The sequence below is a fragment of the Petaurus breviceps genome, unplaced genomic scaffold (assembly GCF_028583685.1).
Source record: "Petaurus breviceps papuanus isolate PSGF00001 unplaced genomic scaffold, PetGlider_PUasm1.0 90686, whole genome shotgun sequence".
NCBI lineage: Eukaryota > Metazoa > Chordata > Mammalia > Diprotodontia > Petauridae > Petaurus > Petaurus breviceps.
Window position 1 is genome coordinate 138,729 of NW_027187309.1, and position 26,817 is coordinate 165,545.

The window sequence follows — 26,817 nt, forward strand, 5'->3', positions numbered from 1 at the left end:
GTTTCCTCATCTGTAAAAACAAGTATCAGACTAGATAACCTTTAAAGTCCCTTCAACTCTAGATCCATGATCCTATAAAATGTTAAATAATAACATTCCATTGTTTCTAGAATGACCATTTAACTGGGTAACAAACTAAAAATCTAAGAGTAAGCCAAATAAAAATGAGAACAGAGTTAACTAACATAGCAAAGCATCAGATATGGTAGCTTGAAATACCACAGATCAGGTCAAAGGATTTGCAAATACGTATCTCCAAAAATAGCTATTTTTGTTTGACCTCAAGACTGCTGGACTTTCAGAGGCCGGCTTCCAGTAGCTTAGTTTTCAATAGATTCTGTGATTTTCTTTTATAGGCTTTTGAGTGTTGAGCTTTTAGGGGCTTATACAACATAAAATTCTTGGCATCTCCTGATTGCTCATGGCCAAAATCTTAAAGTGGTCTCCAGGGAGATGATTGTTTAGCAACTGGGTTTCAAAACTACCACTTTTTAAAAGAGAAAACCTAAATAAAGCAGAAAAGGTTTTTCCTCCTCCATGTTTGTTACAATTTCCTGCAAATCGTTAAATTAACTCAAATCTGCTATTTAAAGAGTCTATATGAATATTTTCCTAAAACTTCCACATGTGGCAGGATTAGTTCATAATAGAGAGCATAAAGCTGGAGATTCAGAACCCCTTGGTTTGGTCGCTAACTGCAACTTGTTCAATGTTAGACCTGGGGCAGGTCACTTCTTTATTTATAAAGCAAGAGACTAAATGTCTAAATGGACTAAATGATCTCTTCGGTCATTTCCAGCTCTAACACTGTATGACTCTGTCATCTGACTGTAAATTAAGTTACATAATTTTCATAAACACTAAATCTCAAGTGTTTCATGTGTCAACTGTTTTTTAAAAGGGTGAAATATTGCCAGTTACTCCAACAGACACTTATTAAGGTGCTACTTTGTAGGACAGGGGCTACAAAAATGAAAAATAACCCAGTCACCGTTCTCATGGAGCTTATAACCTACTGAGGTAATGTGATATGCAGACCAATTCAGTGCACTTCATGTTAACTTAAAATTTTTTAAGCTAGGTGATACTTGTTTTTTATAATGCCTTTCTCTTGTTTCTATTTTCTTTTCTTTTTTTGTTTTTACATCATGGTCATTTCCAGATATTGCCCACTACCACCTTTGGGATTGATGCCTCCACTGTAAAAATAAATGAGTTAAATAAAAACACTATTAGTTATAATATATGCAGTGTTCTGGGACAGCTAGGGGGTGCTTTGGATAAAGTCCTGGGCCTGGAGTCAGGAAGATACAGCTTTGTGAGTTCAAATCTGGCTTGAGACACTTGCTAGTTGTGTGACCCTACAAAAGGCACTTAACCCTGTTTGCCTCAGTTCTTCATTTGTAAAATGAACTGGAGAAGGAAATGGAAAAACACTCCAATATCTCTGCCAAGAAAACCTCAAATTGGGTCACAAGAGAGTCAGACACTCCTGAAGAACAACAAAAACACTGTGTTTTTCCCCCTGTTGTCACTCAACTATCTCTGTTCCAAGATGATGGGATCATGGATTTGGAGATGGGAGGGTCCCCAGATTAAGTGACTTGCCCAGTCTAGTAACTATGAAATGTCTGAGGTAGGATTTGAGCACGAGTCTTCCTGAGTCCAAATATAATGCTCTATTCACTATACTAATCCCATCCCTTCATTTTTAGAAGTTAAGAAACTGGAGTCTTGGGGTGGCTAGGTGGCGCAGTGAGTAAAGCGCCGGCCCCAGGGTCGGGAGGACCTGAGTTTGGTTCCAGCCTCAGACACTTAACACCCACACAAAAAAAAACTAGCCCTGTAACCTTGGGCAAGTTACTTAACCCCAATTGCCCTCCAAAAGGCAAAAAAAAAAAAAAAGAAACTGGAGTCTTGGAAGAAAGAACATATTGTCTGTTCTCTGGGACAACTATTATCTTTAGTTATTACAATTAATCAACTCCTCAAGAGTTCATCCTTTTGGTGTTGTTTCCCTTTACATTTTTGTAGTCATCATGTAACATCATAGTGTTCTGGCTCTGCTTATTTCCCTCTGTATCAGTTCATACCAATCTTCTCATTTAACAAACATTTATTAAGCACCCAATGTATACTGCACAAAAAGTATAATGTAGTGTGACACATGATGTGGACAAATGATCCAAAAAGGATCGAGACAGATTTAATGCAGAGAACATTTTTATGTGGGGAAGATCAGAGAAGGCTTCATGGAAGAGGTGACACCTAAGCTGGTCCTTAAAGGGAGAGAAGGATTTTTACCAGGAGGTTGTCAGAGTAAAAGTATGTTCCAGGAATGATAGATGGCCTGCACATAAGTGCAAAGGTCATGAGATGGAGGGTTGAATTCCAGTGAAAAGCCCTCACTTGAGTTATAGAAAAGCAACTTTACAATTTAGATGTGCAAATACCAGTTTCAAAGTTTCTAGGAAAGCTGATAGCTTTGTAGGATTTAATTATTTAAATGGTATGATTTCTAATACTCAATGCTATATGTTATCAATCAGGACACACAATGCAGTTCATTATTAAAAGCTACTAAAGTGCATCCTCAGTAGATTTAAAGGAAAAGAAAAATAACCACTTGGATATGTTCAGTATCAGAGATTCTTATTCAGTATAGGTAGTACTAGGTGGTCTCTGACATGCCTTCTAAACTCTGAGATTCTATGAGCAAGGCACAATATTTATGTGATTTGTTGATTCATCAGTTTATTATCTTAGCATAGCCTTCAGAGGCAACTGCCATGGGTTTATCTCTTGCCCATATTCTTATTTTGGAGAGGTTTGAGAGATTGTTAGTCCTCAAACTTGTTGGTAGTATGATCCAGAAGTCACTAGATACAGACTTTTAACTCATCCAGATTAGAGGTGGTAGTTCTTTGTTAGTGTATATCAAGTCAAGAGCTTCCAAGAAGAATTGGACAGCAGTACCAAATGCCAAAGAGATTTGTGTCAGGAAAAGACCACTGATTAAGAGGTCACTGGTTACCTTTGGGAGCACTTTTAGTCAAATGGTTGGGGCAAAAGCCTGAACGAAAAAAGGTTAAAGGATTCAGATGGTGAGATGTCGGAAACCAAAAGCAGAGAAATTGTTGAAGTTTAGTGGTCAAGAGGAGAGAAAAGATGAGAATTTAAAGAAACATGGAATTTGAAGAATAGGGATTTGCTTTCTTTTAGGATAGTAAAGACCTGGCTATGTCTATGTATTGGCAAAAGAGAAGAAACTAGTAGATACTGACTGAAGATGTAAAAGAGAGGAGGATGACAGACAAGATCCAAGAAGAAAAGTCAGGGGCACAGATTTAGAGATTGGGGGGTGTAAGGGTTATGGGATTTAAAGATCTTCCATGCCCCACTGGACTTGCTGACGTAGCAGGAAGGGGCGGAGCAAGAGGAAGCGGAAGCAAAACTAGAGTTCCTGCGGTGGCTGGCGGTGGTGGCAAAGGCGGCAGCAGCAGCAGAGGCAGCGGCAGCGCAAAGCCCTTTTTGAGTTAGCCAGAATTTCTGCTAAGGACTCCTGCTGAGGACTGCCAGGGGCCGCAGCTGCTGGGAGCACGCTTCCCGGACGCTGGGTGGTTGCTGTGAGTGGGGAGAGGAGGACCTTTGCCTGAGGTAGCCTGTTCTGTTTTAAAGGCTTGAAAATGTGGGTGCTTTCTACTTGATCTACCTGTGCCAATGTCATAACTACTCTGATGGTTTTCACTTTCTGGTTTTGGGACTCAGTCTTTTGGTATCTTAATAAATTTTCTAGTTTATTCCCCCATATGGCAAGCATGACGTATTTTGTGATGGACAATTATATCAGCATATCTGTAATCCCCATAGGCATTGTGAATATGGCATTGCTGATACGGGGTGGGGGGGGATTCTTTTTTTGTTTTTTTACAGAGAGGAAGGCAGAGCTACTGGGGTTAAGTGACTTGCCCAAATCAAAGTAGAGAACAGAACAAGTGGGAAGTGGGATAGGAGGGAGGGAAATATAGTCAGTCTTTTACAATATATCTACTGTGTTAATGTTTTGCATTAGCTACACATGTACAACCTATACTGAAATGCTTATCTTCCCAGTAAAGGTGTGTGACAAGGGAGGAAGAGAATAAATCTGGAATTCAAAGTTTTAAAATCAAATGTTTAAAATATATATATATATATATATATATACACACACACACACACACACACACACTATTATTAATACTGTTTTACATGTGATTGGGAAATAAGATATACAGGCATGGGGCATAGAGATCCACCATGCCCTACTGGAAAAGTCAAATGGGGTATGGGACATGATATGGGCATGAGCAGATTGGAGGAGGGGATATCCTGTGGTTCTGCTATTTTGGGGCAGTGGGTAGGGGAAAATTGGGGAGAAAATTTGTGACTCAAAATCTGATGGAAATGAATGATGTAAATCAGAAGTTAATAAAGCATTTGAAAAAAGTGAATTGCCCAAGGTCACATGGCTAGTAAATTGTTACGTGTCTGAGGTCACATCTGAACGCAGGTCCTCCTGACTCCAGGGCCGGTGCTCTATTCACTACACCACCTAGCCACCCAACAGATTGAGAGATTTGACTTGTCAAGGAAGAGGGACTTTTCTTCTAAGACAAGAGTAAAGGAGAAGCAAGTAGAAAGATAAGCAGAGACAAGATGGATGGATGGGAAACTGATGGATGGGAAACTGTAAAGCAGGACAAAAAGAAAGGTAACCTGATTGTAAGAGGGTGGGGTAAATTTGGGGGCTTGAGTGAAAAGAGTTTGAAAAAAACAACTGAAGCTATCTGTTAAGGAGTCAATCAGAGACAAATAAATGGATTATCCAGCAGCAGGGAGGCTCAATCTAGAGTGCATAAAGTTGTAAAGGATTCAATTGGAACTTAATATGTGACCTTAGTCTTTTATCAAGAACAGAGAAGGTAGAGGTCAGGAGAGACATAGTAAGGAGAAAATGTTGAAGGATAAAGAGGAATTCTAGTTGGTAAATATTTTGTTGAAGGTTCATCTCCCTTCCTATTGAAATTGGAAAGGAAGAGAGCGAAGGATGAAATGAAAGGGGAAACTCTGATCCAGGTGCTCTTTGGTCTTTTATGAAGTGTTCTGGAAGTATCTAAATTATTTCAATAATGCAGGTGAGGGGAGTGTACTGTGTTCTGAATGCAAAACTTTCAAAGAAAAGAAGCTGCAGAGAGGTGATGGTAGACAGTGATGATAACAGAACAGAAGCAGTGATGGGGGAAGGAGCATGTTGACTCCTCATGTCAGCTACCCCTGAAAAAGGGGTCACAGGAAGAGGAGGAAATAGTCTACAATGGAGGATACTGCAAGGGATATGGTATCTTTAGGAGATCCTCAGATTTCAATTAACATCTCTTCTTTTCCTTACTCTTCAATACTCCCTCCACTCACTATAATGCTCATTTCCAATTAACAAGTGCACTCCCTTAAAACTATATAGCCTTTTACATTATAACAACTAAAGACTTGAATAATTTGGTACTTTTTCTGAGCCTCCTCCAAGAATTGGCATCTTTAGGCAGGTGTTCCCACAGAGATTGCTACCTCAATCATAGTTTGTGGCCTTAGAATATCCCATGGCTTTCATGACTAACATCCTATTGCCATGCCAGGCTGAGCTCAATTTATCATCCTTAGCCAGTGACAGCTGCAAATTTCTTTGTCTAATTAATTTGCTTTAAACATTATTTTCAAAAATAATGAGATTTCATCTCCATGCATTTTGTCATGTAGCTATTTAAAAGGATACAACACATTTTTAGTAATGATCAAAAAGATGCTTTGAGATGGTTTGTTTTGTTTGTGTCTATCTAGGCTTATCACTGTTACCTCTTCTTCAGCTACCAAAGTAATGAGAAGACAGTGGTGGAGATTATAGTTCACAAAAACATTAACAGGGTTTGCCCACACAGTTTGTTAATGTAATGATAGAAATTTTAGGGATAATAAACTAAGACGTTCTCTGAGCCCTTGGACAATTAAAATGTGTGAAATTACTATTGCTGCTTTTGTTTAGTGACTGGTGACTGACCTGCAACTCAACACAAAAAACTGGTTGTTCCAGAGAGAGAAGAAAACTCTCACTTGCATTTTAAGCTGCTCTCTTCCTTCTGGTGAAGTGTACCAGGTTGGGTAACCAAGAAAGGAATCATTGGGGAATTAGCTAAAGTATCCTCACATTGCTGTGGCAACATGTGTTGTTGGCACCTTTAAGAGTAATTAACTCAGTAGGGACTTGGCTTTGGGGCAGCTGGTGAACACCAGGGGTAGAGGCCTAAAGGGGTCATATGACTGGCCTCCTCTGTACTTTCTTTAAAAACTGAGAAGCAAATAAAAAATATACTGAAGAACTAAATTAATTATGCAGATTAACTGCCACTTAAAACATTTTAGTTTAACTTCTTTTAATTTTAAATTAATCTTAAGCATTTCTTCTACTATTGGTTCCTTTTCCATTTCTAAATGGCCACATCTGTTGCTTCCCTCAGGAATGGGAATCTACCTTAAGGAGAAAAGATTAGTAAGAGTACTGACTGTAAAGTTGACCAGTACTCTGCTTGAGTCAGCCTCAGGGATACAGAACATCGACTTCTACCACTATGCTACCAAATGACTCAAAGTCATTTCAGCAGCAACAGATGCCTGTAGAAAGTTTTAAATTTTTTTTTAAAGTTAAAAGCTACAGTGGGCTTGTGCTGGAAGCTCACTATTTCTCATTTAAGAATAAAGTAAAGCAATGATTGAGGTTAATAATTTTGTTGCCAAAATTAAGATTTTTCTAATGGTCCCCTTCAATAAAATTCATATGGATCCCAGATGAAAAGCAAAGTATCCTCCCTTCTTGTTATTTTTTTCTTCCATATTGCAGGTGAACCTCTGGAAGTCAAATGATGGAACAGATGCAAAATGAAACAGGTCCGTGCTCCAAGAAGTCTAATTTTAAAGACCTCAGTAGAGAAAGCACCAGGATCAAGATCAGCACTCCCCAGCCCAGGTCATCAACCGTACTTTAGTCTGGACCCAAAGCAGTCAGTGAGAGGGGAGACCTTTTTGTAGATGATTCCCAGCATCCCTGGCACCACCCACCCCAAAGGCAAACCAGGTTGAAGCAGCAAGATGCAAGGAGAGCAAGACAAGAGACAGTGTGTGCCAGGAAGGTCAAACAATCACCAACATCTCTTAGACACAGATGAGTTAACCCAGGCCAGGTCTCTATGCCCAAGAGACCCAAGAGTCCAGTGATCAAAAGCTCCCAAGTCAGGAGCCTTGTGGACATTTAGTGATGCATCCTGCTAACTGCCTCTGCAGATGTGGCAGCCCCTAACTCTTCAGCAGTTATCTACTGAAAACCCAGAAAATAAAGTTCTTGACACCAAAATTCTTGCCATTGCAACTGATTCAACATCAGAAACAAATAGTTTTATCAATGGAAATTATGCTAAAGATGTATTTACCTTCTTCTTTGCTATATTACACCCTATGGCCCATTGGGCTTTTCTATCTGACTTGCAGTTGGAATCTTCTAAATGTATTTTCTCCCCCTATTAGAATGTAAATTTCAGGCAGAACTGGAAATCGAGGGGATGCCCATCAATTGGGAAATGGCTAAACAAGTTGTAGTATATGAATGTAATGGAATAAGATTGTGCTATAAGAAATGATGAACAGGAGGACTTCAGAGAAACCTGGAAAGATTTATATGAACTGATGCCGAGTGAGGGGAGCAGAACCAGGAGAACATTGTATACAATAATAGCCACAGTGAGTGAGGACTGATGGACTGATTTTTTTTGCCTTTTTTTTTTTGGAGGGCAATTGGGGGTTAAGTAACTTGCCCAAGGTTACACAGCTAGTTTGTGTGTGTGTGTGTGTGTTTAAGTGACTGAGGCTGGAACTGAACTTGGGTCCTTCTGACTCCGGGGCTGGTGCTTTACTCACTACGCCACCTAGCTGCCCTATGAGGACTGATTTTGATAGACTTAGCCCTTCTCAGCAATGCAAGGACCTAAAACAATTCCCAAGGACACATGATGGAAAAAGCCAGCCACATTCAGAGAAAGAACCTACAGAGCCAGAATGCAGAACAAAGCAGACAATTTTTTTTTCCTTTCTCCTGGTTTTTCTCATTTGTTATAATTCTTATATGCAACATGTGTTGAAATGTGTTTAATGTAAAATGTGTTTAATAGGAATGTATGTGTAGAGCCCATATCAGATCGCAAGTCATCTTGGGGAAGGAGAGGGGAGGAAGAGGGAGAAAATTTAAAACTTATGGAAGTAAATGTTGAAAACAAAGAATAGATAATTTAATAAATGGGGGAGGGGAATGTAAATTTCTTGAAAGCAAGGACTGGTTTTTTTTTTCTTATTAGTATCCTCCAATACTTAGAACATTGATTTACACATGGTATCTAATAAATATTTTTACATTCATTCATTAACTTATATTCTAAGAAGGGAAAAAAAACCTTCATGGAGTGAAAAGACTATCTGATGAAGTCAGAAGACCTGGGTTCAAAGTCCTAGCTCTGACACTGACTGGCCATGTGACTTTGGATAAATCACCTCACCTTAGCTGGGTCTCACTTTACCCATGGTCTAAATGTTCTTTTTTGTTGTTGTTCCTTTTTTTTGGAGGGCAGCTGGGGTTAAGTGACTTGCCCAAAGTCACACGTCTAGTAAGTGTGTGAAGTATATGAGGCTGGATTTGAACTCAGGTCCTCCTTACTCCAGGGCCGGTGCTCTATTCACTGCACTACCTAGCCACCCTTTAAATGTTCTCTTAAGCAATTTTTTGGTGCAAAAGTCTATAATCTATCCTAACATTTCTTCATACCAAATCCTGACAATACAGTAACAAATAAGCAAAATAATGAACTGAACACATCATTACTTGAACTTAATCAACGAAGCGCATTCAGTTCAAGCCCCAAATCGTCCCTTTTCCATTTCAAGTATTTCTGCCTCCTCTCAACATATTACCCATTCTTCAAGTTCTGATTCAAATGCCACCTCTTCCAGGAAGCCCTTCCTAAGCTGGAATTTTCTGGCTGGATTTCATTCATTATCAGAACATCATTAAATTTAGACCTGGAAAGTCTATTAAACTGTGAACCTCTTGAGAGCAGTGAACTGTCTTGTTTTGCTTTATTTTTCTTTTCTTCATATCCCTAGCATTTAACAGTGCCTGATACACAGCAGTTGCTTAATAAATACTAGGTACTACTTTTTTTTTTTCCATCTTGCAATTTTGTCCTGGTGTATTTCTTGTCTCATGGAATCACTGATCTCTATCTGGCCTGAATCAAGTTTCAAGAATCTAATTCATGAATGACATTTTGTATCTTCTTTACTAAGTGTAATGTAATGCCAAGGAAAGGTAACTTCCCAAGGTTCAAAATACCAGCATAGGTGCTCTCCATTTTATTCAGTGACCAACCAAGAACAGAGAAGATCAAAACATGACATCATTCAAAATACAGCATTTACTAAGTGTGATTAAATAATCTCCAAGTACTACCCCACCCCAGGACCTTCCAATCATTCAATCAATTACAAAGTCCCTGTTCTAAATACTACTCCACCCCTAGGCTGTACCTTCATTTAGTCCACCACAAAGCCCCTCTTCTCAAATGGAGATTAGTTTCCAATCTAAGTAAAGTACATTCATTTGTTCAACCATAGAACACAAAAAGGTCAAAAGTTCCCCACCCCTGGATCACAATTGAATCTACCCCAGAGTTACATCAAGTTTAAGCACAGCACTTAATACCCAAATGAAGGTCTTTTCTATCTATCTACTATACTTTTCTACTATCACAGGCACTCTATCCATTGTATCACCAAGCTACTTGTTCTGAGAATTAACTAAGCCATTTTACACTTTTATCTCTTAGCTTTTTTTTATTCATTTTGACTGCATTTTTCTTTTAGCTTTGTTGCAACTCATTGTTTCATTGCAAACTTTATTGCTCCTTGAAATGTTTGACTTCTTCCAGTCACTATAGTATCTCTAATAGGACACTTAGATTTTCTCTTTAAGAGCTATAACTTTTGCACATTTCCTTAGAAAAATATATTCTTAAAAACTGCAGGATTAAAACACAACAGAAAACAGCAATGAAACTCATGTGTGGCACAAAATACAAAACAACTCACAGGGAGCTAACTAAATGGAGAATAAGATCAATCTAGTTTCATCTGGTCAAGGTCAGCCATTCTGTCTAGTGTCAACAAGCACGAAACTATATAATTACTGCTTCTTCTAATTAATTCATACCTAACTCATTGTTCCTTACATTGTCCACTGTTCCCCTATTACCTACAAAGTAGGTATTCTCCAAAGATTATCCTAAATTCTCTTCACCCAATACTCTTCTTTAGTGATCTATGCAGATAATTCCTATGATCTATATATCCAGACCTGATTTCTCTCCAGAAATCCAATCCTTCATCTCCTGATGAATATGGCCTGCAAGATATCCTTCCTATCAAGACCTCAAATCTAACATGCCGAAACAAATTGATAACCTTCTCTTAAACCTGCTCCTCATCCTAAGTCCTCTGGGAATTAATGACCGGGATCCTGCCAGTAAACCATATTCAAACTCTTGGATTCATCTTTGTTCCTTTTTTTCCACCTTCTCACATCTAATCATTTGACATATCCTGTTGATAATACCTCCCTCATTCATCCCCTCTGTTAACACCATTACCACCCTATTTTATGCCCCAGGTGAGGAAGTGACTAAAATAGCTTACTTATTGGTCTCTCTATTTTCACCTCCCTAAGCAACAATCTATACAACTGTAGAGTTCCTAATGCATAGATGTGATATCATATTCTTGATCAAAAACTTTCAGTGGCTTCCGAATAAAAAATCATTAAGTAAAATGGTATTTAAGAATTTCTACATCGTGGCTCTAACCAAACTTTCCAGCCTTACTTCATACTATTTCCCTTAATATACTATATTTTGCAGTCATACTAGACTACTATTTTCTGATCTTTTCCTGCTTTTTTTTTACCTCAATGCTGTCACAAAGCTCATCCATGTAATGCACTTGTCTCATCCCTGCCTTTCAGAATCTTCCTTCAAAGCTCAAATCAGTTGTCACTTCCTGTTAAACCTCCCCTGATTACTCTAGCCAAAAACAGTCTCTTCCTCTTCAAATTTTCCTACTTGTGTCTGAAGGTCTTCTTTGACCCCCTAAGGGCCATATTATTCCTTTGAAGAAGAATGTAAGCCCCAGGAAGGTAGGGACTGTCATACTAAAAGTTTGTATCCCAAATACTCAACAATGCTCTGAACAAGTATCTGCTGAATGAAATGGTACCCAAAACCTCTACCTAGCATTGGTCTCTGCATTCTGCCCAAACTGCTACACCTGGCAATCAGGCAGTGAGTCCCCAATCAGTAGGAGGTATGACAACCTACTGTCACATATGCTAACCAAAGGTTAGCCCACATCCTTGGTATTTGCTATGCATGAAGTTCACACTGACACTCATTCAGTGTTTCATATTCAGTGTATAAAGTGTTGTCCTCACAAAAGCCACATGAGGGGAGTAATTTAAACACTATTGTGCCCATTTTACAGATTTTTTTAAATAGCCTAAGAAGAATTACATCTTGATTATTGAATCATACAGCTAGAAAGTGTCAGAACAGAGATTGGAAACAATGACTTCCGACTCCAAGTCTAGTACTCTTTCTAGTGCACGCTACACTGACCACAACTGATAAGGTTAAAATAGCTGTTATTTATATAACACCTTAAGTTCTGCAAAGTACTTTCATGCATGATCTCATCTGCAGCTCCCAGTATTCCTCTAATATTCTAAGTAGTGAGAAAAGGGTTTGGTTCTATAAGTAGCCCATTACAGCAGTACTGAAAAAAGTGAGGGGAAGATGTGGAGTGGTCTTAGGTGACAATTTTTGTCTGCTTTAAGACAAAGCCCAGTTTGGTCTATAATACCTAGAAAGTTAAAGCTAGAAGAATTGGGTCCATGCCTCCAAAGTCATACCCCATATGCCTGTGTCAGAGGCACAGTTCATTGTCTTGATTTTCACCAGCCAGATTTTGATTCATTTGTCCCAGACAGATTCAATGTGACTAAAATGCATTCCAGTCACTAATTCCTTTAGTGTGAGAAGCCTCAGTAAACAATTTTAATACTATTTTATTCAGTTTAAAATGTTGCTTTTTTAAATTCTTTCCCTCCTCCCCCATGATACTTTTTGACAAAATTCAGTTAAATTCTTGGGTAGGACTGTTTTTATTGGGGTTTCCAACTACAGGAAAATTGAATATATGGTCAAAAAATAGTTTGCTTCCTCAAAGGAAGTAAACTGCTTTGTTTTGCTTTTTTTTCCTCTATCACAATTGTGCCAAGTCTAAGATTAAAAAAGGTTCACCAGTTCCAGAAGTCAATTGACCTTAACCCTAGTGGAATGGAGCTGTATGGAAATAGAAAGGATAAGGAAGTGGGAAGGACCACCACTGTTGAGATAACAGGAAATAAGTAAGAAAACAAGTTTTATATAAACAAACGTTCTAAAATCAAAATGAAAAGGAAAAGAATGCCAAATAATATTTATTTTCCTATTTTCTTTCTTCCAGAAAACTTTCCAGTATATAAGCATAAAGTCCATCTTTAAATGACAGTTTAGTATGAATAAGGTTGTACTGGGGTTTTGTAATATTACTGAACTTGTTTTGCTTTTGGAAGATACAATTCAATACAAAGGTCAATCAATAATAACCACAATCACATAGCACTTAAACGTTTAAACATGTTTTCCTTATCACCTGATGAGGTAGTGCAAATATTCTCATGTTCATTTTATAGAAAAGCAAAATAAATGAGACCCTTACTTTAAAGAAAGTGAGGTTGACTTGCCTAATGTAATACAGCTAATACATGTCAGAGATAGGATTTGAACCCAAGTCCCTTCTGATTCCAAGGGTAGGAAGCTTTCCACTGCTTCATAACGCTAAAAGAATAACTTTAGACTCCCAAAGAATCAGAGAAAGAGGAAATTTATAGTAACCTCTTTTTGTAGTGGCAAAGAACTGGAAAATAAGAGAGTGCTCACAAATGGAGAATGATTAAAAGAATGATAATGTATAAGTGGAAGGGAATACTACTGTGCTATAAATGTGACAGTTTTCAAAGAAACCTGAGAAAATTTATATGAATTGAAGCCCAGTGAAATGAACAAAACCAGAAGAACAATTCATACAATAACAACAACATGGCCATGCTAACCCCCTTGAAAAAGGGAGATTGACTCAAGATGCAGATTAAAACAAAACACTCATTTTTGGACATGATCAAAGGAGGAATTTGTTTTATTCCACTGCACACATCTGTCATAAAGGTTTCGGTTTTGTTTTTTTCAAAAACAAAATTGTGGAATTTGGGGGGATTGTGGAAGAAAAAAATAAATGTTAATTGGGGAAAAAAGCAAAATAAAAGTTATATTTTTAAAAAGAATACACTTTGAATACTTTGTGTGAGAAGAAAAATGCTGTAGAGGAAGACAGAATAGACACTAAGTACAAATTTAGAGAAGGTCTTCAAAAGCAATCATTTATTCATGTCTTCAATAATCTTACTAATCCCTTCCACCTAACTAGGTGCACTGTATCACATTTCTTACCATCTCAAATGAGAAGGAACATTATGTTGAGTAACATTTATACCCTCCAATGGAGCTGTAATTTCTTTGAGAGGGAATTTTCCCCTCCATCCATGAATGCCCATTCTGTGAGACTCATGTCTCTTTCCTAGGATGTTAAATTGAGAGTGAGAAGGAACCTCAGAGGCCATCTAATCCAAATGCCCTATTTTACATGTAAGGAAATTGAAGTTTAGATCAAGTTTAAGATAGAGAATTTGAACCCAGTTCTTCCTACATCTGAGTCCAATAGCCTTTTCACAATGTCACACTCTTATTGCTGTTCAGTTGTTTCAGTTGTGTCGGACTCTTCGTGATTCCATTTGGGGTTTTCTCAGCAAAGATACTGGAATGGTTTGCCATTTCCTTCTCCAGCTCATTTTACAGATGAAGAAACTGAGGCAAAGAAAGTTAAGGGACTTGCCTAGGGTCACACTGTTAGTGTCTATGGCTGGATTTCAACTCACTGACTCCAGGTCCGGCATTCTATTCACTGCTCCACTTAGCTGCCACACTATTTGTAAAATAATACCACACAGTTAGAAATGGTTAATAAATTTAAAGCTTACAAATCGAATCCAATCACATTACAGATAATACATAGCTTGGGTTTTTTCCCCTTTCTTCATTCTGTTTACAGATTACACTCAAGGTACATACATTTCTCTACCTAGCTTTGGTTAGGATTATCAGTGTCCAAGTATTACATACACAAGAAAGTTGTGAGGTTGGAATTAATCTGCCAAAGTTTAGCTGGTAACAATTGTTGGGATTACTACATCTATTTTAGTAATTGTTGTCATAGACAGAACTAGTTTTATCTTTCTCACATGACCTACAAGAGACCCAAATTGCTGAGCAAGCTGTCTGATTACTATTAAATCTTCCAAAAAAAGAGTCACTTAACAAGTCAGCTCAAAGACACAAAGCAAGAGGCAGCATGTTTAAAACGTATTTTTCACTAAAGAGCATGAAGTTTGAAACACATCAAATCTTATCTCTGTCATTAACTAGTGTGTATCCTAGAGGTCTCTATTCAATATCTGCCAGAGTTTTTGATTAGCTGGTAGATATGTAATGAGAGAACTTCAAAGAAGGAAAGGTTACCGAGTGATGTGATAGAGGTTGAGCTTTGAAATGGCAATGAGGATCATGAAATATTCCAACTCCCCCAGATCTACCAGTATGTTGAGAGAGTGGGGAATGAGTAAAATTCCAACCAGTACCAGAAAGAGTGGTCAAGGAGCTTTTGTCACAGGGAGGGAGACAGATCTCAGTGAAAGCCAGAGGATGAGAGGGAAAATAAAAGATTTATTATGAAAGCAAATTAACAAGAATTCCAATAGAGCATGTACAGTGAAAGGGCCAAGTAACTTCAGAAGACGTTAGGATGAGGGAAATGGGAATAAGGGAATGAACAATGGGAGAACAGGTTTGAATTACAGCTAGGGGATCTGGGATGACTGGGAGGGTGAGATTCTCAATTTGTCTGAGGTACCTTAGGTTAAAAAGGTCAAGGGCCCCCTCTGAGTCTGGTGCCACTGTCAGTCATCCTGACATATGTCTGGCCACATATGACTCAGATGACTCTGGAAGAGACAGTGAGGTTGATGACTCTGCACAGCTCTGCCTCACTTAAATCCATTTCACTTGCAAGTTGAGACCCTCCTGATGTTATTGGTTCTCTTCAAGAACAAAGGATGAACAAAAATGGGGAGAATAAGCAAAAGTTGCAAATTAACAAGGACAGAGTCACTGAATTATATATGCAGAGGAGTAAAATATAAAAAGACTGGAGAGACAGGAAGAGGCCAGGTTATGAAGAGCTTTAAAAGTCAATTGAAGGATGTTTTTTATTCTGGAGATAACAGGAAACCACTGATATTTATTAAATGGTTTGGTAGACCTGTACTTCAGAAAGATCAATTTGACAAGTGAGGATGGACTAGATTGGGGAAAAATTTGAGGCAAGACGATGAACCACAAGGTTATTGCAATTATCAAGTAGACGAAGGAAGGAATCAAGCACTTATTAAGTGTCTACTATGTTCCAGGCACTATGCTAAGTGCTTTACAAATATTATCTCATTTGATCCTCACAAACACCCTGGGAGGTAAGGTGCTATTACCTCAACTTTACAACTGAAGAAACTGAGAGGTTAAGTAACTTGCCCAGCATCACACAGCTCTAACAGTGTCTGTGGGTAGATCTGAACTCACATTTTCCTAACTCTAGGTCCAGCACTCTGAGGACGTGAATCAGGTGGTGGCAATGTCAGAAGAAAGAAAACACATGGTGCACATGTAGATATTACAAAGCGAGAATCAATGGGACTTGGGCAACTGCTTGGACGTAGGGGATTAGAATGAGAAGTGGAAGGTAATATCTAAGTTACAGGTCTGAATGACTAGTGAGAAGATAGTAACAGAAGTTAGGAAAAGGTGGGGTGGGAAAAAGATAGAAAGTTCAGTCTTGGCCATGCTGAATTCAAGATACCTACAAAATGGATCCGGATGTCCAGTTAGAGATGCCCAGTAGGCAGGTAGAAGTGAGACTCAAGGTCAGGAAAGAGGTTAGGACTAAGAATCATCTAAGCAAAAATGGTAACTTAATATATGGGAGCTGATAAGATCACCAAATGAAATAGTATCAAAGGAGTCATAGGACAGAACCTTGTGGGGACACTCCAGATGCAGCAACAGATGCAGCAAAGGGGACTAAGAAGGTTCAGACAGGTTGGAGAACCAGTTCAGCAAAATTAACCAACACACCAACAAAGTGTGACATTATAAGGTATTATACACCAAAGTCCACCAAATTGGGGGTGGAGGTGGGGTAGGAGTGCTTTCTTCTTCTTATATCCTTTCTTTGAGACCAAGTTTTATTGCTTTGACACTATTTAGTTTCAATGGTTTTGTTGTCAGTGTTCTATTTACACTGTTGTAATCACTGTGCATATTGTTTTCCTGGTTTTACTTACTTTCCCATGCTCTTCTGTATTAATTTTAATTATGTTCATTGTTTCTTATATCATAGCAATGTTCCATTACATTCACATGCTACAACTTGTCTAACCATTCCCCAATCAATGAACATCTACTTTGTTTTCAGTTCTTTGCAAATACAAAACAGTGCTACTATGAATATTTTGGTGTATATAGAGCCTGTCTTTTTTGTTATTAACCTTCCTGTCAGTTATAACAAGAACGAGAATATCTGGTCAAAGAGTATGGACATTTTACTCTTTTTCCATGTGATTCCAAATTGTTTTTCAAAAGAGTCAATCAATTAACAGCTCAACCAACAGTGTAGTAGTCTCTTTTTATACCTCCTCCAATATCAAGTATTTCTATTTATTGTCAGTTGCCCAGGTGTGAGGTAAAATCTCAAGAGTTGTTTCAATTTGCATTTCTATCTTTAATGATTTGTAGCATTGAATAAATAATACTTTTAATTTTTTCTAATAAATGGTACAAAAAATATTTTAGCTCTAGAGCAATGTACTTGAATATGCTTCATTATTTTCAAGAAGTTTCTGTACTTCATTATATATAAATATATGCTTTGTTATTTTCAGAAAACTCTCCTGTCCCAAGTGATAGGGCCAACTTGTAAATAATAATTGTTAGTAATTAATTATTCAATTGTTTTGATCAATGTAGCCAGCCAAGCAAAAGTGAATTGTCTCATATTTCACTTCAGGAGAATTTTCAATGTAAATTCATTTTTCTTTCTTTGAGTGGTTCTACTTAAAGGACGGTATCATAGATGAATTTCCTATTTATGTGTGGATATCTGAGTTGTGTTTCTGTATGTGTGTGTAAGGAACAACAAAAAAGTCAATTCAATTGGACCACAGAGTTCAGGAAAGCAAATAATGAAAAATGTCAAACAACAAATAATACACTTTTTCAGGTCCACAACCTAGTGATGATGAAAAAAAAAGAGCCCACTGCTGTGATGACGAAAAAATTCTGAGAGGGGCGGCGAGGTGGTACAGTGAATAGAGCACCGATCCTGGAGTCAGGAGGATCTGAGGATCTAATCTGGCCTCCAACACTTAACACTTACTAGCCGTGTGACCTTGGGCAAGTCACTTAACCCCAATTGCCCTGACTTCCCCCCTCCAAAAAAAACAATTCCAAGACACACAGTTTCTGGGTAATCTAATTATTTTATTAATAAGGCCAGTCCATTTAACAAAAACAAACAAAAAAACCACAACTAGCTCTGTGACCTTGGGTCAAGTCATTTAACCCCAACTGCCTTGCCTTCCTTCCTCCAAAAAAAAAAATTCTTTTGGGGCAGCTATGTGGTACAGTAAATAGAGCACTGGCCCTGGAGTCAGGAGGACCTGAGTTCAAATACAGCCTCCAACATGTAACACTTACTAGACTTGGGCAAGTCACTTAACCTCAACTGCCTTCCCCCCTCTAAAAAGCAAATAAATAAATAAATGAGTAAATGAGTGAATGAATGAATGAGTAAAATAAGGCCAGTCCATTTATTAATAAAAGAATGGTCATTTGGCTATTTGGCTGTCTCTCTTAGACCAAAGACAATCATGGCAGAAGGTTCACAATTTATATACCCTCTAAAGAATAAGTGTTCTCCATACTGAGAATCAACCCTGATTGGTTAACAATTAATGAGAGAATGGATATTACAATGAGAAATTGGGCTATATTACAAAGAAAGTGTGAGGTATGTAACTGAGATCATCCAAACCTTGGTCAAAGAGACATCAATTTCCATATTACCTGTCTGACAAGGGAAAATCAACACTTCCCCAGAACTGTAGAAGCAAACACCATGAGCATAAATACACCCATTAGCCCAAACTAAGAATTTTATTTACTGTCTGATTAGATTTTAGCCCGAGTAAATCTCCCACAAGGGTTAGTTTCTGGATAAGGATGAATTCAGTCCAATAATTGGATAAGGATGTAGAAAAGCAAAACTTTGATCCCAATACATCAGTTATTAAATATGACAGAAAAAATTTCTCACAACACCTACCTTAAACTGATTAACCATTAGGACACATTTTCCAGTAGTAAGACAACGCAACAATTTCTACATAAGCTAGGGTTGCAAGAATGCTAGCCAAAAAAAACCCCCCAAAAACAAAAAAAACCCAGAACCATAAATTTCATTACACCAATACAGTTAAGGGAGGTAAAATATGCGTAGATAAGAACTGAGTCTCTTTCAAAGGGGTTTCAATAACTTGGTAGAGACTGTGGTAACATCTCATGATAAAGCTTGGTTTGATATTGGTTCTGTTTTCAGTGGAGTACAGGAAGGTGCTGATGAACCTGATAAGCAACAGGACATAAATAAGTCAATCCTCTTTCATGGTCATTAAAACTAAACAAGGCGCTTAATGATACTTGAGAAAACAATACAGTCTGAAGCAGAGACTTGGGTAAATTAAGTAGTTTTGTGCAAAGTTAAAAGCCAATAAACTACTTATACCAGCTTACTAGTCTCACCTTTTAAAAGGCAGCCTTTTCCAAGGCAGGTTAGACGCTTTTCCCCTGTGGTTCTGTGTTCATATTTCCGAGTTTTTACTTTCCCCTTAAGTCACACTAAAAAGTTTAAAAACAAAGTGTGCATTCTGTTATTGAGGTCAGTTTTCTTCCATGAGAAATAGTATACCTTTTGTGTACTTAAATAAGTTAAATAAATTACTGGAGTGTTCTACTTAATATCACCTTCCCTCATTTAAGGTGTGAGAAGCTTCCTATGATTAGCAGTGAAGCCTGTTAGATCACATGCTCATTACTAATCAAGAGGGGTCCAGAATTATAAATGTTAAGTTCTCCTTGATTGTGAGAAATAGTTAAGCATTTAGGGGAGAATCATCTTTGTTTAGGACATCTATTCCTCTTTCTGTTCTTATAATATTCATAACATTTATATAAACATGCCTTAAAGAACTCTGTGCTTAAAAGTGCTTTACCTAAATTCTCATTTAATTCTCCCAACAACCTTGTGCTGATACCATCAGATAAGGGCAATGGTAAAGTAATGGAAAGAATACTGGAAAAAGGGGACTATGCTCAAATTCCAATTCCCTCACTACTTGACCTTGGTCAAGTAACTTCACTTCTTTAGGCTCAGCAGCAAAATGAGGGTTTGGTTAGACCTCTGAGGTCTCTCTTCTGGATTTAAATCTATGATCCTGTAAGTCCCATTGTGAAATGAGGAGATGGAGCTAAAGAGAGGTATTGTAATTTATATTACTCAGCTGGTAATATAGCCTGTATAAAGTTATTTAATTCCTTCACCATATTTTTTTTTGCTTTTTGGAGGGGCAATTGGGGTTAAGTGACTTGCCCAAGGTCACATAGCTAGTTAGTGTTAAGTGTCTGAGGCCGGATTTAAACTCAGGTCCTCCTGACTCCAGGGCCGGTACTCTATTCACTGCGCCACCTCGCTGCCCCATTCCTTCACCATATTAATGCTTCCAATTTATACTTAGAACCAAAATGAGGGGACTGGACCAGATTATTTCTATAGATCTTCCAGTAATGAGACAATATATTCTAGTTAATGAACAAATGAAAAAAAATGAAAAAAAGAAAAGAAAAAAAGGCTAGGAATAAAAAAGGAAAAGCAGTCCCTGATCTCAAGGAGCCCATATCTTAACGGGGAAACAAAAGTTTCAGCTGCCAAGTCAGACAGAAAATTCACATCCTTAAGAGTATAGCAGCAAAGCAGACACTAATGTATCTTTCTTTAATGTTATTTCTACCAATAAATTCATATCCATTTCTGAGGTTTAACCATTTGACAATGCCAAGGACTCTGGTGCTCTTAAGTGGTTGCCAGGTCATATCTCCACAAAGATTGATTTTCTAAATGATGACTACAAAAGCTGGTCTAGAAATAGGGCTGGTAGTGTGGGAGGGGCACTGCCTTTCAAAGGAGCTCTTGGGCCCAGCATCCTGGATTGTCTCCAGTAGGGTCTTATGGAGGGTGATACTTTGACTGACCTGGTACACTATGCCTGCTATCTCTCTGAAGTGTTAGGCTGGCTCGCCTGCTCTTTGAGTAGCAGTTATTGACAAATGATGGGAATGACTAGGCCCTGCTCCACAATAATTGCTCCCCTAATTATAGCTACAGGGGGCAGACTGGAAGTAGAGTCAGTCAGTAGATTGGGAGTGTTGCTATTCCTTGGGCTTTTGAGGTTTACCCACCTCTATCTGGTAGCTGGTGGTGGTTAAGTAAAGAGGAATTCAATTATTCTCAAAAGATAGATCTTACTAAAGCCATTTAAAATTTTTTTAATTTTCATCTTCTTTTTTTAAATCAAGTGGCCCTGAGTTGATATTCACAAATACAATTTTTTCACTGTCAATTCTTCATAAGCCTATTATTACCTTAAAGGCTATCTTTATACACCTTCTCATTAGATATAATTCTAGTACCAGTTCTCCCATAATATAAAATGGGCAGTACATAATTATGTATGTATATACAAAAAATATACATATATGTAAACATATGAAATATAGTTTTTTTTTTAAATATGGAAATTCTTTCTATCAGAGATGATGACTGAAATGGGATTTCAGTTTCACATACAAAAACCTAATTTTGCATCCCAGGGTATGTATGTGATTGATTCACTATAGTATCCAGTACTTAGTTTTAACATTAAAGTCCCTGGACCTGTTTCTTTATCTTTAAAATGATGAAGCTTGACTAGATTAGGTGACTCCCGAGGTCCCTTCCAGTCCTAATTCTTTGATCCTAGCAGACAATCCTGAGGCCAAGGAGGAATCACTCAGTAAGTTTGTCTAAATTTTAGGGACAATAATCACAAGGCATCTAAAAGAAAAGTAGTACAAAGGATTTAAGGACCTGGCTTCTAGAGATGAGGAGGAGGGTCTTTGAACTTGGGTATTAAAAAAAAAAATTTATATCCTTATTTTTACAAACCTTTGGTTTTTTTCTTTGTAATCTTATATCTTTTATTTTATGCATTTAAAAATATTATTCAGAGAAGGGGTCCAAAGTTTTTTACTAGATTGCCAAAGAGGTCCATGGCATCAAAAAAGATTTAGAACCTCTGTATAAGAAGTAACTATCTTTAAAACTTTTTTTTAAACAAAAGAAAATCAATTCATACTGGAACACCTGATACCCACCTGTGTCACATATCAAGAAAAGTATTTTAGAGGCAGGCTCCACCATCCACTGATTAATGTGACAATTTTGATATACCTAAAAGAAAATTCTACTCAAGGAAATATGAAAATTAAAAATCATGATACTCCAGTTTATCATTTCTTTATTTATGTGAAAATTCTACAAGTATTATTTGCATTTGAAAATGAGGCTAAAAAAAAAGTCAAGTCACTATTGTGACTTATTACAGTTATCTGACACATTAACTTAAGTAAAAGCTAATAATCATGCAAACTGAGAACAGGGGAAAAGATTTAAGTAAAAATGTTTTTGTATAACCTTAAAATTCATTCTTAAATCTATCTTTTAAGAGCATAACCAATTTCTCATCAAAATCAGACAAAGCATTAAGAAGTTAAATTCTATCCCTGCTGCATGCATCCAGTATTCCTGATCACATTCAGGATATATAAACATTTAAAACCCAAACTAAGGCCTCAACATTTTCTGGTTAAGAGATTTAATAAAATGCCTATGAAAAGAACAAAAGAAAAATTCACTTTAGTGGAATTTTCTTCAAAAGAAATTAAGCTACAAAATATAATAAATAATTATATTAAAATGACAACATAATCATTTACTTTAAAATTAGACATGTCATAAAACATTAATATTTTACTTTAATATGTTTCATCTATATGAAAGAAAAATTCAGATGTTATACAACAAATTCTGATCCAAATATAGTTTTAACTCCAGAATAATTCAGATTAAGGGAAATTTTTCATAATTATAAGGGCTCTTTGTCCAGCTGTGCATCACAAATACTTTAAAAGGTGAAATACAGGCACTTGACAACAAACTATGCAAGGCGTAGCGATCCTTGTTGGTCATGGTATAACAGAACTCCCCAAAAGAGGAAAAAAAATAATGGCATTTCCTGACCTCTCTCCTCAGCTAAAGGGTTGTTAGAAGGTTGTTATAAATCTTATTTGTTTCTATTGTTTTATGTCAGCATTAGCGGAAAACATGTCAAAACAGTGCTTCTGATCTTAAGCTTTTTTAAATGAATGGATTATTAAATCTATGAATTATGAAATACATCCTTATGTAATTTTAGCAAACACTGCTACAAAGATGCTAGAGACAAAAACCAAATATCAACTTATTTACCTGAGGCAAATTATTTTTATTCTTCAACAAGTCTAAGCAGCACAATATTAACAAAGCTTTCTATTATATTATGAACAAAAAACTAATTAAAATTATTTCATGTATATTTTTACAATATAGCATCCTTCTGACTATTCTTATCAAAAAAAATATTTTTTTTCTAAAACATAGCATTTTTGGAATTCTTTATATACTTAATAGTTTTACTATTAGGCATGTTCAGATTTTCCATAGAGATGTCAACTGGAAGTCCATTTAAACTGAGCTGCACAGTACAATTGCATTATATGGTCTGCAGGGGACAGGAAGAGTGTTGTATAACAATGTTGGTAAATTACATGTTTTGAAGCATATAGTGCCTCCTGAAAAAACCCCAAGAAAAAACTATTCTTTATCAATAAAAGTTATGACTTTTTTCCCCCTCAAACAAGTTGGTGATTCCTAAGCATCCCTGGTGAAGTGGCATATTGCTAATCTGACATGAGCACATAGTTAAAGACAACAATAAAAGTTTAGAGATTTAAACATTTTTTACTTCAAGAAATAACTCCATAGTGAATAATGGATCAGCCATAAATTATTTTTCTGCTAAAAATAGGCATTTTTTTTTACAAGATAAGATGTAACTAACACCCATTACATTAAGAACATCATTTTGAAAATTAAACCCGAATCTGTGGTTATAATAGAAAAAGAGGCACTTTCAGTTTTTATAAAGTTTGAAATCTATAATGAACAGAAGTATAACAATTTAATTCCCAAACTAAAATTAAGAGTACCAAGACATGTAGTTAGCACATATTCTATCATTCCTTAGTTACCCCAACAACATAAAAGCAGAGAGACTTTTTAAAATAAATAATTTAAAAATAAGATCAATATTTAAAAGTCAAGAAGGAGAACTAAGGAAAAATAAAACAAAACCAAAATCATTGCTATTCATGTGCAAACAAGAAGCTATTTTTCCACAGGCATTGAATGAATATATTTTATTTGACATTTTGCACTCAATTATAACCCTCTACTTTCCTATTTAACTGTTTAACCAAGTTTTTTTTAATGCAAATTTAGATTTTTTTGCTAGACTAAATAACTTTTAGCCTAAGCTTTGGAAGACTTATTGACTTTCTGATTGCAAATTTCTGGCAATGGAAGAGAATTGTACAACTGCTACAGGTCTCATATTTCATACAACATACAAACAGAAGCAGAATGACTAATTAAAAAACAAGGAAGGAAGATGCTCAGACAAAAAAACCCTAACTATGGTATGAAAAGTTTTGTGGCAAATTACAAATTAACACTGGTTTTTTCATGGAAACCATCCAAAATTAACATCTGTAGCTTCAAAAGTCTTGGGATCCCAAGAGCCTAGAAGTTTCTAGATAAGGCAGTCAAATTCAAAACCAGTATATACATTCACAAAGGAAATACAGTATTTTTGGTTATCTCAACAATCTGATACTGGAAAAATCCAAATGTGAAAAGTAGGCACAAAAGAGGTTTTCTATTTTTTTAAATGAAGAAAACAGATGAATCATCTGTTGATATACTAATTAAAAGTAACAGAAAATATTCATAAGAATCTGAACAAAACTAAGCATATGGGTGCAATATTGAGCAAATTTTGGTTTGATTATACATAGACATCAAGAAACATTTTCATTTATGAAGTATTTCAAATTGTCATTATCATTCTAATTCTTCCCAGTTATCAGTAAGATTACCTTTGCTTTGCCGTCTAATGCTCACCAATTTTCCAGCTGATTTGATACTCCACCTGGAACTGTTTCCTGAGCTGGTCAGGTTGGTGTATTTAGTGGAACCTTTAGTCTCATCTTCCCAACCTGGCCAGGAGAGATGGTCCCTAGAAGAATCACCTACATCAGTGGCTGGATCTTCAAGAGTAATCTGAGGTGGCTCCCATCCCTCAATCTCATCTGGTTTCTTAGACTGCATATTCTGTTTTAACACCAAATTGTCCCAAAATCCAGATTTCTTTTCAGTCTTCACATCTTCTTTTATTCTTAAATTAGTTCTGAAGTAAATGAAAATGTTAAATATTTAACAACATTCTCCAAAGACACTTTGAAATTTGTATGCTTCCAATTAAAATAATTCTTTAAAAAAAATCAGACATATAAAATAATCAGGTAGTTTTTAACTGGGGAAGCTCCTAAAGTCATTTTGAAAGCATTCTTCAAAACTTTAAATTTACAAAATTAATATTCCCAAGCAATCTAAAATCCCAATAACAAAAATTAAGTTTGTTGAGATTTATCAAAGGATTAGTTACCAAAAGATGAACTGGGGATGGGGAAAGGCACAACTTATGAATAAAGACTTTATTTACTAAAGTGTTGAGGGGATCACAACCTGCATAGGTAGAGAGAGTGTCATATATTTGGCATTTTCCTTATTAATGAAATTAGATTTTCTCCTAAAATTCTTTTAAAAAAAATTTTATGGTGGAAGCCCAATAAAATTTACAACCAAAGAAAAGAGCTTTATGACTCTAAGATAAGGGTAACGGACCAAAGGTAAATTTCAGGATGAGAAGTGGAAGCTAGGTAAAAAACAATAAACTGTATTCCATATTCCATAGGTGTCAGACACATGACCCATTGTGGATAGCACTTTATGACTCTAATCAGATTAAAATGTAATTGGAAAATAATTAATAAAATAAAAATGCAACAGAACATATAAAATACTGTGTTCTTCTAATTCAACATGTGCCTACAAGGATCCTTATATATAGTTCAGTGGCCTCTGTTTCTATTTGAGTTTGAAACCACTGCTGTATACAATGTACCTTAAGGAATTCAGAAATCTGAGTCAGACTCCACTTAACTTTATTAACAGTTTCCATGAAAAAACATTAGGGGCAAGGAACAACGCACAAGGATCAGTTTTATACACTATTACAGTGCAAACTGGTAAAAATATATTAATAATTTCAAAACACTGAGGAATTACTACAAAAATATAGGTTACCATCAAGAGGTGGTTTTCAGTTTACAGAAAGGATGTGAATTGAATGCTTTAACTAGGATTTTTCCCCTAAGCAAGTGGCTTTATTTTCTTTAAATGCCTAAAATTCAGGAAAGTATTTATTCCACAAAGTAAACTATACTTAGAATTGGGAAAGGATTCCATGACATGAGCAGACTGAAAGTTTAAAAAATTATGTATTTTATCATCTTGCCTATTAGCTGGACTTAGTAAAACCAGCTCATCCAGAGAAGAATGTTGTTTAAGTCAAATCTACTTAGTTAGCTACAGTAAAGTGAAAGGTTGTAATAATTATTAGAATAAAGAAAAGTACTTTCATCAAAAGTACAGTCAATTCATCTTTTAAAAATGTATATACTGGTATTTCCAATGTAATAATCTATAATAGAAACATTTTATATGTACATGGTAATGTATATATTTGTAAAGCCACAAAAACTCAATAGCGCCTAATTTCTAAGGTAGTTTGTTTTATCTTCTAATCCCTTTTTATGCTTGAGTATCACTGAAGTTGCTTAAAGGCTAATTCAAATTAGTTTAAAATTCAAGTTTAAGGGGCGGCCAGGTGGCTCAGCGAGTAAGAGCACCAGCTCCAGTGTAGGGATGACCTGGATCAAATCCGGGCTCAGATACTCAGCACCACACACAGAAATAACTGGCCGTGTAACCTTGAGCAAGTTACTTAACCCCGACTGCTTTAAAAAAATAAATAAACAAACAAATAAATAAATGAATAAA

At 36.5% G+C, this 26,817-nt stretch overlaps 1 protein-coding gene across 2 annotated transcripts in view; it reads right to left on the reverse strand.

The window, feature by feature from the left end:
• Positions 1 to 23,056: 23,056 nt before the first annotated feature.
• TDRP (testis development related protein) overlaps positions 23,057 to 26,817 on the reverse strand; it is a 64,760-nt gene continuing 60,999 nt past the window's right edge. For both annotated transcript variants that reach the window (XM_069065390.1, XM_069065389.1), the window contains one exon: positions 23,057 to 25,102. In XM_069065390.1, the coding sequence (XP_068921491.1) occupies positions 24,757 to 25,102 (346 nt within the window). In that variant the 3' untranslated portion in view covers positions 23,057 to 24,756. The remainder of the gene's footprint in view (positions 25,103 to 26,817) is intronic.